Raw genomic sequence first — 11,783 nt, 5'->3', positions numbered from 1 at the left:
TACACCACTATCTATACCAAAGTTCCTGATAAAATCGTATGTTCTATTTTTCACAACAATACACTCTTAACTAGTAAAACATGTCTCTTTGATGATATCCCGAAGGACCAGTCCAATCATTAAAATGGGTTAAGTATTAGATTGAGTTAGGTTTAGTATTGGGTTTAGTATTGGGTTGTGTTGGGTTAATATTGGGTTTAGTATTGGGTTGTGTGGTTAGTGTGGGATTGGGTGCTGGGCTGGGCTTTAGATTAGATTACGTATTTGAATTTGGTTTGATTGTGAAGTCAAATAACAACTTTAATATAATCAATTGCTATCTCAAACAACATAACTTACCAACACTCCACTCCACACCATACCATACCAACTCATAACCCAAACTAAACCAACTCATAACTCAATCTAATACTAACATCGCTTGTTTATTATAATGACTGGGTTGTTTAGTACTGGTTAGACTTGCTTGGGAGTAGATAGAGTAATGTCAGGGCCGGCACCTTTGGCAATAGAGACCTTTTTGAAAAGGAATTCTAGCTTGGAGATTCTTTCTTGAATAACTGAAGACTCGGGCTCATCAGAATTCTGTCTGGGATTTAGGTTCTCTTCTATTTGCCCGCCGATCTGCTGGATATCGGGTTTCTTGTACTTTTTGTAGTAAGTATCTTCTTGTTTGAGTGAAAGAAGCTTATCTTCACAGTTCTTCTTGAAGAGGAGTTTGAAATGGTCGTTTTCCATGAACTCTTTGAACTTCTTGTTCCCACTCTTTATCTTGTCATCTGGTGCGAGTCGCCGCCCCACTCGCTCAACAATTGTGCTATCAATCATTCCCCTGACTAAATTTGCTCCGATTAAGCCAGCCATTCTACTTCCCCTTTTATTAATTCTAGTTCGCCTCCCAATCTCTCCTAATCGCCATCAGAATCAACATAAGGCCAGATCACTTTTAATCTCAATAAAAATCAGCAAACAACTATGAAACCATCCAGCCAGTCTTCTTTTCCACCAACACACTAGATCTAAACCTTAAACACTATCTCCAGCCAATAAAAAGAGTGGCATAACTTGAAACCTTACGAATAACCTTTAATTTGCTATCAAAAATCTAAATCAGTAACCTATGTAGTTAAATACAAAATAAATTTTCAAAAACATGTATCAAATTCACCTTATCTATCTTCTTGTTTGGGCAAGCCAGACAACCTTGTTTGTTCGCAGTAGCACGCCAGCTGTTATACCCAGACTTCAGTCTAACCATTCATACATGTTTGTGCCACTTATTTCAGATTCAAGTATTCCCCCACGCGGGTACGTACCACTGAATAGCCAGAAAGTAGAAGAAGGCACAACGTACTGCTTGATTTCGCCTCAACCGAAAGATCTTAACCTGAAACTATCACAATCTCCAGTTGCCGCCCCACGCGTCAAAAAACCACGACATAAAACCTCCTCAAAGATCGCACCCCTTCCCCCCACCAACCACCACGGCTCACCAACCACTCAGCCCCTCGGCAGTCAAGAGAGTCCAACTCTAAACGACCCGCAGGCAATCCCATTATCCCGGCCAAAAGACGACCTTACTCCTCACGCTCCCACCCATCATTCTAAGCACCGACACCGCAACAAAGATAAGCGCCCGAAAGAGCCAAACTCCATCAGCCAACCAAGCAGCCAGCATAGTAGTTTATATTCACTCGAAATAGAAGAAGAACCTAGCCAAACATCTGAACCGCACTTAAATCAACCAAGAAAGCCAGAACGCCCCGACAGCTTCAATGAGCCCTACCCTATCGCTCCCATGTCCACTTCATCTTCTACATCCACCCTGTCCAGCACCAACACCTCACAATCACAGTCCTCCAATACAACACTAGAGATTCCCACCACTACCAAAGATCCTGCCCCACCCAGCGAGCCAACTCCCACAGTTAATCCTGACATTCCGGCAAAGATCATAAATACACCGCAAGCAACCCAAGTAAAATCAAAACACCCAAGCAAAACCAAATCAGGCGATCACCACAGCGAAGGGGGCATGGTCCAAGGTATCATTCACACTATTATAAGTAACTTTACAAGAAATAACACAACCAACGAATCACCAGCCCAAGCCCAGCATCAATCTCAAACCAACCAAGCCCAAGAAACAACTACACCGACTTCTAAACCAGTACCCAAAGATTCCGAGCTTCTTCAGTCTGCCGCTAACTCTGAACTTCCCACCACCGAAGAAATACCCGCTATAAGACACGTCCCCATCAAGAAAGACCGCACCAGCCTAATCTCAAGCTTAAGCTTTAAAACCAACCGAACCCATCCGGTCAAAGACCAAGAGTTCGTCAATCCCTACGCCCCAGCAGAAATAGAGTTCGTGGAAACCCTTTCGGGAGCTATGACCACCAGAATGGTTGTCCATGTACTCAATGATGCCGATCTCGAACAGCGCAAGCTCCAAACGCTCCGACGCAAACAAGACGACTTTATATCGTCGGGTCCTACGTGTGTGTATGCCCAGAATAATGTCACAGTCCTTCAGGACCCTCCCCTTGAAGCGCTCAACCGAGATTTGGACCGCAATAGCAAACAGTTCCGGTTTGATTCTGAGTACATCCAGCGCAAGCTCAATAGCACCATTGCTTCTTTAAGAGACTGGCGGCGCCCTATCTCCGACCCAAGCGAAGCCCATATTCCCGTCCATTTCAACAGTAAAACCTGCAATGACATCAAGGATGCCCAGACCCAATACCGCCGTTTCTACGAAGGAGCTCTACAGTGCCTAGAAAGATGTTATGCCGCCACCCACCACAACCATCTTACTCTACTAATCACGTCACAACTCCGACAGGCCGAGCTCATCAATATCTACAACCAGCCACGAATCCTTGAATGGCTTATGCTTGAAAATGACTGGGAAGGTCAAGCCGCCAAACTCATTAACGACCGAGCACTGGAAATCCAAAGAAATGGCAAAGACGCCAATTACTTATCCGGGATTGACCACCCGAACCGAATGGAAGTCACTAGGTGTCTCCACCTTATTGAAAGCTTCTTCCTTCTGAGCCACCAAACAACCACCTTCTCGCTCAAACTTCTCCACGACATTCTCTATAGTTTCAACGATGCCTACACCCAGTCCGTCCACCAAACCGACTTTGTCAGCATAGCCAAGCCAGCAATTATAGCACTCATCCAAACTTACATCTTCTCAATGCAAACAGCCGTTTGTCCACTCAACCGCGTCTTCTTCCAAAGTCTGGTCTTCCTGCGCCGTAACATCATCTATCTGCTCAAACGAACTATTCTGCACGAGGATGGCACGCCCGACCGCGTTGAAGGGGATAATGATGACCGTTTTGATATCAAGGATGACTATCACGAGTTCCAGACTTCCTTCTCTACCGGCCGTCCGACCAGCAGCAATCTAGCCGATATCCTAGAAGTCTCTCCCGAAACAAGCACCGACTCCATGCCCGCCCCCATCAAGTCAGCCCACTCTGTTATATCTATTGTCAGCACCCAAACTCTTATCTACGACCAAGCCGATGACCAAACTACGCCCAATCCGGTTAAACCACAACCTACCGAGCGTATTCCCGCCCTCAGCATCAAGACCGGCGCCTATGGAACCCGAGTCCTGCGCAACTTACTACCCCGCATATTGCCCAATTGCTGGGAAAAAGCTCTAGATGTCCTTCTCGCCAGCGTGACTAGCTATACCTACAACTACATCTTTGAAGTTGCCGATACAATTAAACTCATCAACCAACAGCACGACCACCACTACAACCTAACCAGCCTTCGTCTCAAAGCCGGGCCCGGTATTCCCGTTAACAATAGTATCCTCGGTCTTATTTCCAATATTGCCCACTGGCACGTCACCAACTGTGAAGGTGCCAGTGTCTACGCCATTATTCGTGAGAATTTAGAGCAACATCTGAAAACGGCACTCGCCGAGCACGGCCTCAGCTACCAGGTCTACCTAGACTACATCCGCGAGAAACCAGCCGCCAAAATCACTCTCCGGTACTACACCCCCCAGATGTGCTGCTCCTACTTGATGCAGTACCCATTCCATCTTAACTACCTTGCCACCTATTATAATGTCGCATACATCTTCTACGTCATGTCATTCTACCAAGCCATTGCCAGTGGCCAAGAAGAAGCCCACGCCCAGCAAATCACCAACTACAACTACCTCACCAAGACCAAGTACCGCAGTATCCTCTACGCTCTAGCCTACTACAAACTCTTCAAGTCCAAGCTCTCCTTCAATTCACTACACAGCACGATCTATCCCTTCTCCAGCGAAGTTCAAAGTCCGAATGGCCAAAACCTCATTCACTTCTTCAAGACCGATAACACTCTCTTCCCCAAGCCCAAGCTCACTGACTTCTACGTGAATCCACTCATGACCCTTATCCCAGATCTTATTCATGACAAGCCAACTAGGCCATCGACACTATTCCAATAAACCGTATTGGCCCCACATTAACCCAACCACAACTTAGCCAGCTACTAAACCCCACTTCATTTTTATCTAACACCAACTTAGTCTTATCTAATTTCATTTATTCAAACCACACACAACTCACTACTAAACTCAAGTCCAAACCCAACTCACTCACTACTAACCCAAGTCCAAACTCGATGCGCACTCAGGAAAGTTGCAGTCGATATGGCCGAGTGGTTAAGGCGGTTGATTAGAAATCAGTTGGGGTTCCCCGCGTAGGTTCGAATCCTACTGTCGACGAAATTTTTAATATCTCTCCTTTAACACTTCTTTATTTGTCCGTAAGCTCTTCCCGCGCTCACAATTGGTAGTCAGCGTGGCCGAGCGGTTAAGGCGATCGACTTGAAATCGGTTGGGGATTCTCCGCGCAGGTTCGAATCCTGCCGCTGACGTTTTTGTTCTTTTACTCCACTACCACCAGTGCTACTCCTTTCACCTGCTTTTCTAGTGAGTCGATATGGCCGAGCGGTTAAGGCGGTTGATTCGAAATCAACTGGGGTTCCCCGCGTAGGTTCGAATCCTACTGTCGACGACCTTTTTAACTTACCACCAACCTAACCTATCCCTAATATCACCCTAATACCACCACCAACCTAACGCAACTACTGCTTACGCAACTGTTGTTCTAAACGAGCCATCTCCCGTGCATAAGCCTGATCAGCTCGCCGTCTTTGCACCACCTGCTCGTGTGAGACGGCCTGAGCCTTATCTCGAGCCGCCTTAATCCGTCTACGTTGCTGGCCAGTACGTTGACCGACTCGATCTACAATCTTATGTTCACTAATGAAGGGTTCTAGTTCTTTGAAAACACGCTTATCTTTCACTGTTTCATAGGACTTACTAGCCAACTTAACTGGAAGAAGAACGCCTAAGTACTCTTTAGGGAAGTGTTCTTTAGCACTACTAATTACTTCACCTTCTACTTCATTTTTAAGCTTATCTAGATATTCACCAGCAATAAATAAATCTTGCCAGTTATTACTTTTAAATTTCCTAAAAAGGAAATTCGTAGATATACTTCGCAATTCATTATATTGATAAATTTCAGATAAAGCTAAAATACTATAAGCTTTAGATAGGACTAATTTACGGTTATCATTACTTGCAAGACGATCAAATTCTGTTTGCAACTCAGTTAACTTAAGCGGCCGATTCAATCTAGACATGGGTAAAAATTGCAATTCTCTCTTTATTCACGTGCTGATCTACTTTCCACTACCATCGCACTGACTATCTGAATGTCCATTCGCAAACCATCAAAAAGCTTAAGACACCTTTCTGCCTCTTCCTTAGTAGGCAACTCAATGTAAACAAGACCTTTAAAGATAAAGGTTTCTCGGTTGTTCTTATCTCCAACCATATGCAAGGATTCATAGATAATACCGGCATCGCGAAGAATCTCCCTTAACTGGCCTCTTGAAGTATCAGTAGGAATGTTCATGAGTTTTACAGTGGTGGGAGATAAGATAACATTTACGTTGTACGTTTCAACGGACTTTTCTTCGGCCTGGGGTTTAACGGGCTTTTGGGGACACATTGATGGCAAATGCTTATCTTTCTTACAGATATGGCAAAGCTCTTGGGCCTTCTTCTTCTGGCCTGTAACTAGTTTAAGCTCGAATTCTAAATCGGGAATGGGAATCTTCTTGGCCGGTTCACTTTTGTCTTCAAATTTCATTAATTGCCGATGCACAATCTGGGACCAATTGGGTGTATATTTGAAAATCTCCATGGGAAAGATTGAAAATTAAAATTACATATTAGTCTGTGCGTTTGTTTTGATTTTAGCTGTGATTTTGATTTTGATTTTGATTTGGAAAGAGATAAGTAAGCCCGATTAAGATTCTTTTAATAATAAGAGGTGATATGTTATTGGATTAGGTAGTGATGCTATTGGGTTAGTATAGTATAGAGTGGTGGGGTGGGGTGTTGATGGTGGGGTGGGGTGAGTTGAGTTGAGTTGAGTTGGATTGTGGTGGTGATGGTGGTGGTAGAATGATGATAGTCGTGAGGTAGTGAGGTTACAGTTTGAGTTGCTTTTTGTTGAGGACGAATGTGCCTGGGGCTTTACCGAGGGGTTTGAAGGAGATGACAGTGCAGAGGGAATCTACATAGATAAAGCAGTGGTAGGCATGGGCCCAGAAGACAGAGGAAGTTCGTTTGAAACCGACGAAATCGCCGGGGACGACGGAAAGACATGGATGCTTTTTGATTTTGGATCTACCGATGGCTGGTTGGGGGCGGTAGAGACTGAGGAAATGGAGTTTTTCGTTCTCCTCTTCAGTAAGGATGGCTTGAGTTTTGAAGATTTCGGGATCGGTGGTAATGGTGGACATTTCAATGTCGGGAAGATTGGTGGTGAGTCCGGGGGCTTTCCAGTCGCCGGGTAAGTTGCGGGCATCTTGTCGATCGGTATGTTCGTCGTTTTCGGGGCCGGCATGGATGAAACAGCATCTTTTGCCGTAGGAACAGGCCCCGAGAGCGGTGTAGGTCTTACAGAGCTCGGTCTTGTAGCGAGGATGCCTTTCGATATCACGTAGTTCGTCAAGTGAGTGGGCAAACTGGCACTTTTCTCCGTATGAGCAGTAACTGCTGTTTTCAAAGCTCTTGCATATCTCGGTTTTGTAAAGAGAGATCTTCTTTTTTGATAGGAACTTCTTGGGCTTTTTAAGATCCTTTTTAGAGAACTCGTCTAGGCCGGCCAGGTCATTGGGGTTTATCCGAATGTTGAATCGCTCTTTCTGTATCTCCATCCAAACTAATTCACAATTGAACTATATTATTATGATTTGTTTGTTTATATTGACTGACTAGGGCTTTCTAATTAACTTTGGCTTAATTCAAAAGTAGTTTGAGTTGCTTTTGGCTTAATGAATGATGTCATTTGGTGGACTGAAATAAAAGACAGGCATGTCATTGTTTGCGATAAGATAGACGAACTTTTGTGGTCGCGTAGTGAGTTTAAAGCGAATCAGACCTTTATTCAAGAGTGTTTGCGCTTGGGTTGTACAACGACGAAGTATCGTGGCAAGTATGCCTTTTTACGAATTGGCCATGCCCAGGAGATAGTCTCGGCTGGATTTTCCTTGGCGGCTTGTGTGGCAGCTGGATGGTTTGGATGGAAGATTAGGAGGCTTAGGTACTTGCCTGAGTACCGGCTAAAAGATAGCTTGTTGGGCTACCATTTGATTTTGGAGACAGCAATTAGTCTGCAATGTTTGACATGGTTTTTGAGTGGGGTTTTTCACTTCCGTGATATCTATGTGACTCAAGTCATGGACTACTTAGGGGCAATGGCTAGTATTCTTTCTTTGGGTATAGTTAGTTTGAGTCGTTGGGGGAAGGTTTCACGGAGTGTTTGGCTGGCTAAAACTATCTTCTTTTTAGGGCACTCGGTCTATCTGCTGGGAATTGAGTTTAACTTTGGGTATAACGCAATGGTCTGTGGGCTGTTGTTTGCGCTGAATTGTGGTTTATGGGTGGTATGGTACCGGCGGCTGAAAAGTCCATGCCGGGTGGTGTTGAAAGTAGCGGGGGTAGGATTAGTACTGGCTAGCTTATTCCAAGCTCTTGACTTTGGCCCAATCTTGTTTCTAGTGGATTCACATGCACTGTGGCATATTTTTGGGTTTCTCTTCTCAAGTATACTCTACTACTTCTATTATTTGGATCTGACGGAATTAGGATTGCATTGAGTGGAGTAATGTGAAGTGTAGTAGAGTGGAGTGAAGTGAAGTGAAGTGAAGGTGTATTAAGTAAAATGAAGATGTAATATAGAACCAAACCAATAAACGACAGAGCTTGTAGTGGATTGAGTTAGTCTTGGTTTATTTGAGATGTCTTGGAATCTCTATCGACTTTTGACCGGCTAGGTTAGGTTAGTATTGAGTTAGTATGGGTTGGTTTGGTGTTAGTATGGGTTGGTTTAGTATTGTGTTAGTATTGGACTGATTGTGTAGGTGCTTTTAGAAGCAACACATTTGGATGTAATTGGACTGAGGAATGGAAAATAGGTATATATGCTTGGTTTGGAGGTAAATGACTTTGGGCTGAGTGAAACTTGCTTAGATTGGGTACTGATTAGGGCTTGGCCTAAAAGTTGTGAAATTTAGTTGGTCTAAAGTTTGGGTTAGAATGGCCATGGGTGTTAGGCTAAAGCAGGTTAAATTAAGGACTGGAGTCCTTAGGATTAAGACGGGACGTGTTTAAGTGTTTAGTAAGCCGAGAAGTCTTTAAATAGAATACGAACCCTTTATTATCTGATCTAGAATGCTCTCTTTTTTACTAAAGCTATATTCATGTATATTGATTAAAATAAAAGTATAAATACCTGATATTAGGTGACATTAAGAATGAGGTACCTTCCTTTTGTTGCTTTGCTCTGCAAGACGGTAACATGCTTAACCAATGCTAGCTCACTTGTAGTGGTGACCGATCCCTCGGTTGCTACTTCCTCGGAACCATCGTCCTTTTGTCAGCGCATTGGTTTACAGCCATATATGCTACGGGCAGAAGATGTTCCCAATGTGATGTCAGCTCTTAAGGCACGCAACATTTCAAGAGCTGCAGTTGCTGGATGGAATGATGAGAAAATTGAAATGGTGATTGGTGCCAGTGCTGGTGATGTGACTCCTTTAGCTCCTATCAATCGTACTACGCATGTGCTCTGCATGCAAGGCGGTTCAGCACCTACTCCGGTTGCTCCGGGACCAGTTGTTCCTTCCACTCCTTCAGCCCCAATTGCTCCGGTTGCTCCGGGACCAGTTGTGCCTTCCACTCCTTCCATCCCCTGCTCTCCTTGTGCCACAGCACCCTGTGCTCCTCCTATGATTGAGATCAAGGACAGTACTGTCTGCCCTTCAGTGTGCTGCCTGCCCAAGAAGTGCGTTGTAAAGAGAAGAGCTTCTCCTTGCGACTCCCCATGTGTGGCAAACTACTCCCACAGCAAGGTCTACATTGTTGACGAACTAACTGTTTCCTGCGGTAACTTCCTAAGAATAGTTGAAACCAAATGCAAGCCTTTCCGTAAAGAAACCATCTTTACCATTGCTAAGACTCTTCCCCACTCAGCTTCTCTGCCTTTCCCTAACGTCCTTCGCAATGCTTCCTTACTTCACCGCATTCTCTGCAATGCTCGTGACAAGTTCGGCCAGTGCGGATGTGTCTGCTTGTTCATTGACCACTTCAACAACATCTTCATTGCCGTAGACAATGAGTTCTACCGAGTTGTGATTAGACGACCATGCTTACCCATGCCGCCTTTCCCAATGCCAAGACTTCCAGGTCGCTTCCCCTTCCCGCCCTTCCCCTTCCCAAGGCCATGCATGCCAGCTTGCCCGCCTCAGCCATTCAACTGCTCACCTTGCGCTAAGCCAATTAAGTGCAAACCAAGCAACCCCACTGATGCTTGCGGCAAACCATGCCCACCAGACTTTATCTTCTGCAAGGTAAGCTGTGAAGCAATGATCCCAATTAGAAGAAGAGGTCTTTATGCAGTACTTTTCTCCAGATCCCTTGACTACTAATGGGCTGCCTTCTGATGTAATAAACTGATGCGTGTTTAGTATTGATTTCATATTAATGCGGGGATATCTATCAGCCGCCATTTATTGTAATAAGGTGAGTTAAGTTAGTATTTAGTTAAGTTGGGTTGTGTAGAGTTATGATAAGTTGTGTAGAGTTCTGATAAGTTAAGTTGTGATAAGTTAAGTTGAGTTGTGTAGAGTTAAGTCGTGATAAGGTGAGTTCTGATAAGGTGAGTTCTGATAAGTTGAGTTAAGTTAGCATTTAGTTAGTACTTAGTTAGTACTTGGTTAGTATTTAGTTTAGTTGTAATGAGTTAGAGTGGGTGAGGATTAACGGAAGAAGAAGAGATAAGTAGAGAGACCGGCTGGACTTTTTAAATAATGTATGACAGTTGGAATAATTTTGATTTTGATTTTACTTTTGATTTGAAGTGAAATTATGTGGTGGCTAAGTTGAGATAATGGAGAAATAGGTGTCAGAGAGGAAAAGAATTGCCAGGTAATTTAAGATGCAGTCTGTGTGCTTTAAAGGTTTCTTTGTTTTCAGTGCTAATGAAAAAAGGAAGAGTGATAGTAGTAAGCAATAGACTGCCTTTGAAAGTGGCTTTGGAAAATGGTGAATATACTTACTCGCCAACTTCTGGGGGCTTAGTTACGGGTCTGAACTGTGCAAAAGAAGCTTTAAACTTTCTCTGGGTAGGTACTTTAGATGGTATTCCCCAAGAAGATCAAGAACAGGTCAAAAAGACATGTATTGAAAAGTACGAATTCTACCCGATTTTCATTGATACGGATTTATACCACCGATATTACAACAATCTTTGTAATGGTGTTCTTTGGCCTATTTTACACTCATTTGCTGATTTGGTCTCTTTTGACACTGAAGACTATTTGGCCTATAAACAAGTCAATCACGTCTTTCTTAAAGAACTCACGAACATGCTACAACCTGATGATGCCGTCTGGGTGCACGACTACCACCTCATGCTTCTACCAGCAATGCTAAGGGACTCCGTCCCGCTTAGTATTCGGATTGGATACTTTCTGCACATTCCCTTTCCAGTTGTGGCTGTCTTGAAGGGCTTTCCTTTACTACGCCCTCTTTTAAATGGAATGTTAGGTGCCGATCTGATTGCATTTCATACTTTTGAATATGCTGGTAACTTCCGTAATGCCTGTGCTATCTTTAACAAAGAGGTTGTGTTTCCCTTTGCGCTTAAACATAAGGATCGTACTGTTTCAGTCGAGGCCTTTCCGATTGGCATCGATCCTAGTATCTTCCTGTGCGAGTCGTTGAAGGAGAAGACTAAGGAAAGAGCGGCTGCACTGAAGAAGAAGTTCGGTGATCGGAAAATCATTCTGGGTATTGATCGAGTTGATTATATAAAAGGTATTCCCCATCGAATTAAGGCATTTTCTAAGCTCCTACAGAACCGGCCTGATCTGCAAAACAAGGTTGTCTTTTGCCAGGTAGGTGTTCCTAGTCGAACTGATGTACGGGTTTACGAAATGCTTTCTAATGTACTTTGTCGTTTAAGTGGGTCTTTAAACTCACTTGGTACTATTGAGGAGACCAGTTTGTACTTCATCAATAACTCAGTCTCTTTTTCAGAGCTTTGTGCCCTCTATGTAGCTTCTGATGTTTGTGTTATTTCATCCCTACGTGATGGGATGAATTTAGTCTCCTTGGAGTTTGTAGCTTGTGCTGGTTCGGGGGCCTTAATCATGAGTGAGTATGCCGGAGCCAC

At 44.0% G+C, this 11,783-nt stretch overlaps 8 protein-coding genes across 8 annotated transcripts; 4 read left to right on the top strand and 4 right to left on the bottom strand.

The window, feature by feature from the left end:
- Nucleotides 1–456: 456 nt before the first annotated feature.
- Nucleotides 457–828, bottom strand: NEHOM01_2358 (uncharacterized protein; the record flags this gene model as incomplete). The annotated part of the gene is made up of 1 exon (XM_051491234.1): nucleotides 457–828. One exon carries the CDS (start codon nucleotides 826–828, stop codon nucleotides 457–459), a length of 372 nt encoding a protein of 123 aa, XP_051347194.1.
- A 325-nt stretch (nucleotides 829–1,153) lies between these two features.
- On the top strand, nucleotides 1,154–4,471 carry NEHOM01_2357 (uncharacterized protein; the record flags this gene model as incomplete). Its single annotated transcript, XM_051491233.1, has 1 exon — nucleotides 1,154–4,471. The coding sequence occupies one exon, from the start codon at nucleotides 1,154–1,156 to the stop codon at nucleotides 4,469–4,471; it is 3,318 nt and encodes a 1,105-aa protein (XP_051347193.1).
- A 641-nt stretch (nucleotides 4,472–5,112) lies between these two features.
- Nucleotides 5,113–5,676, bottom strand: NEHOM01_2356 (uncharacterized protein; the record flags this gene model as incomplete). The annotated part of the gene is made up of 1 exon (XM_051491232.1): nucleotides 5,113–5,676. One exon carries the CDS (start codon nucleotides 5,674–5,676, stop codon nucleotides 5,113–5,115), a length of 564 nt encoding a protein of 187 aa, XP_051347192.1.
- Nucleotides 5,677–5,699: 23 nt separating this feature from the next.
- Nucleotides 5,700–6,242, bottom strand: NEHOM01_2355 (uncharacterized protein; the record flags this gene model as incomplete). Its single annotated transcript, XM_051491231.1, has 1 exon — nucleotides 5,700–6,242. One exon carries the CDS (start codon nucleotides 6,240–6,242, stop codon nucleotides 5,700–5,702), a length of 543 nt encoding a protein of 180 aa, XP_051347191.1.
- A 289-nt stretch (nucleotides 6,243–6,531) lies between these two features.
- Nucleotides 6,532–7,263, bottom strand: NEHOM01_2354 (uncharacterized protein; the record flags this gene model as incomplete). The annotated part of the gene is made up of 1 exon (XM_051491230.1): nucleotides 6,532–7,263. One exon carries the CDS (start codon nucleotides 7,261–7,263, stop codon nucleotides 6,532–6,534), a length of 732 nt encoding a protein of 243 aa, XP_051347190.1.
- A 117-nt stretch (nucleotides 7,264–7,380) lies between these two features.
- NEHOM01_2353 (post-GPI attachment to proteins factor 3) lies at nucleotides 7,381–8,205 on the top strand (the record flags this gene model as incomplete). Its single annotated transcript, XM_051491229.1, has 1 exon — nucleotides 7,381–8,205. The coding sequence occupies one exon, from the start codon at nucleotides 7,381–7,383 to the stop codon at nucleotides 8,203–8,205; it is 825 nt and encodes a 274-aa protein (XP_051347189.1).
- Nucleotides 8,206–8,862: 657 nt separating this feature from the next.
- NEHOM01_2352 (uncharacterized protein) lies at nucleotides 8,863–10,035 on the top strand (the record flags this gene model as incomplete). Its single annotated transcript, XM_051491228.1, has 1 exon — nucleotides 8,863–10,035. The coding sequence occupies one exon, from the start codon at nucleotides 8,863–8,865 to the stop codon at nucleotides 10,033–10,035; it is 1,173 nt and encodes a 390-aa protein (XP_051347188.1).
- A 552-nt stretch (nucleotides 10,036–10,587) lies between these two features.
- On the top strand, nucleotides 10,588–11,781 carry NEHOM01_2351 (trehalose 6-phosphate synthase; the record flags this gene model as incomplete). The annotated part of the gene is made up of 1 exon (XM_051491227.1): nucleotides 10,588–11,781. A coding segment is annotated over one exon (1,194 nt), but the record flags the coding sequence as incomplete, so codon positions are not given.
- Nucleotides 11,782–11,783: the final 2 nt, after the last annotated feature.

Source organism: Nematocida homosporus, assembly GCF_024244095.1.
Source record: "Nematocida homosporus strain JUm1504 chromosome Unknown 4363, whole genome shotgun sequence".
Classification (NCBI taxonomy): Eukaryota; Fungi; Microsporidia; genus Nematocida; species Nematocida homosporus.
Note: the sequence above shows the minus strand (reverse complement) of the source record. Positions and strands in the feature narration are given on the sequence as shown.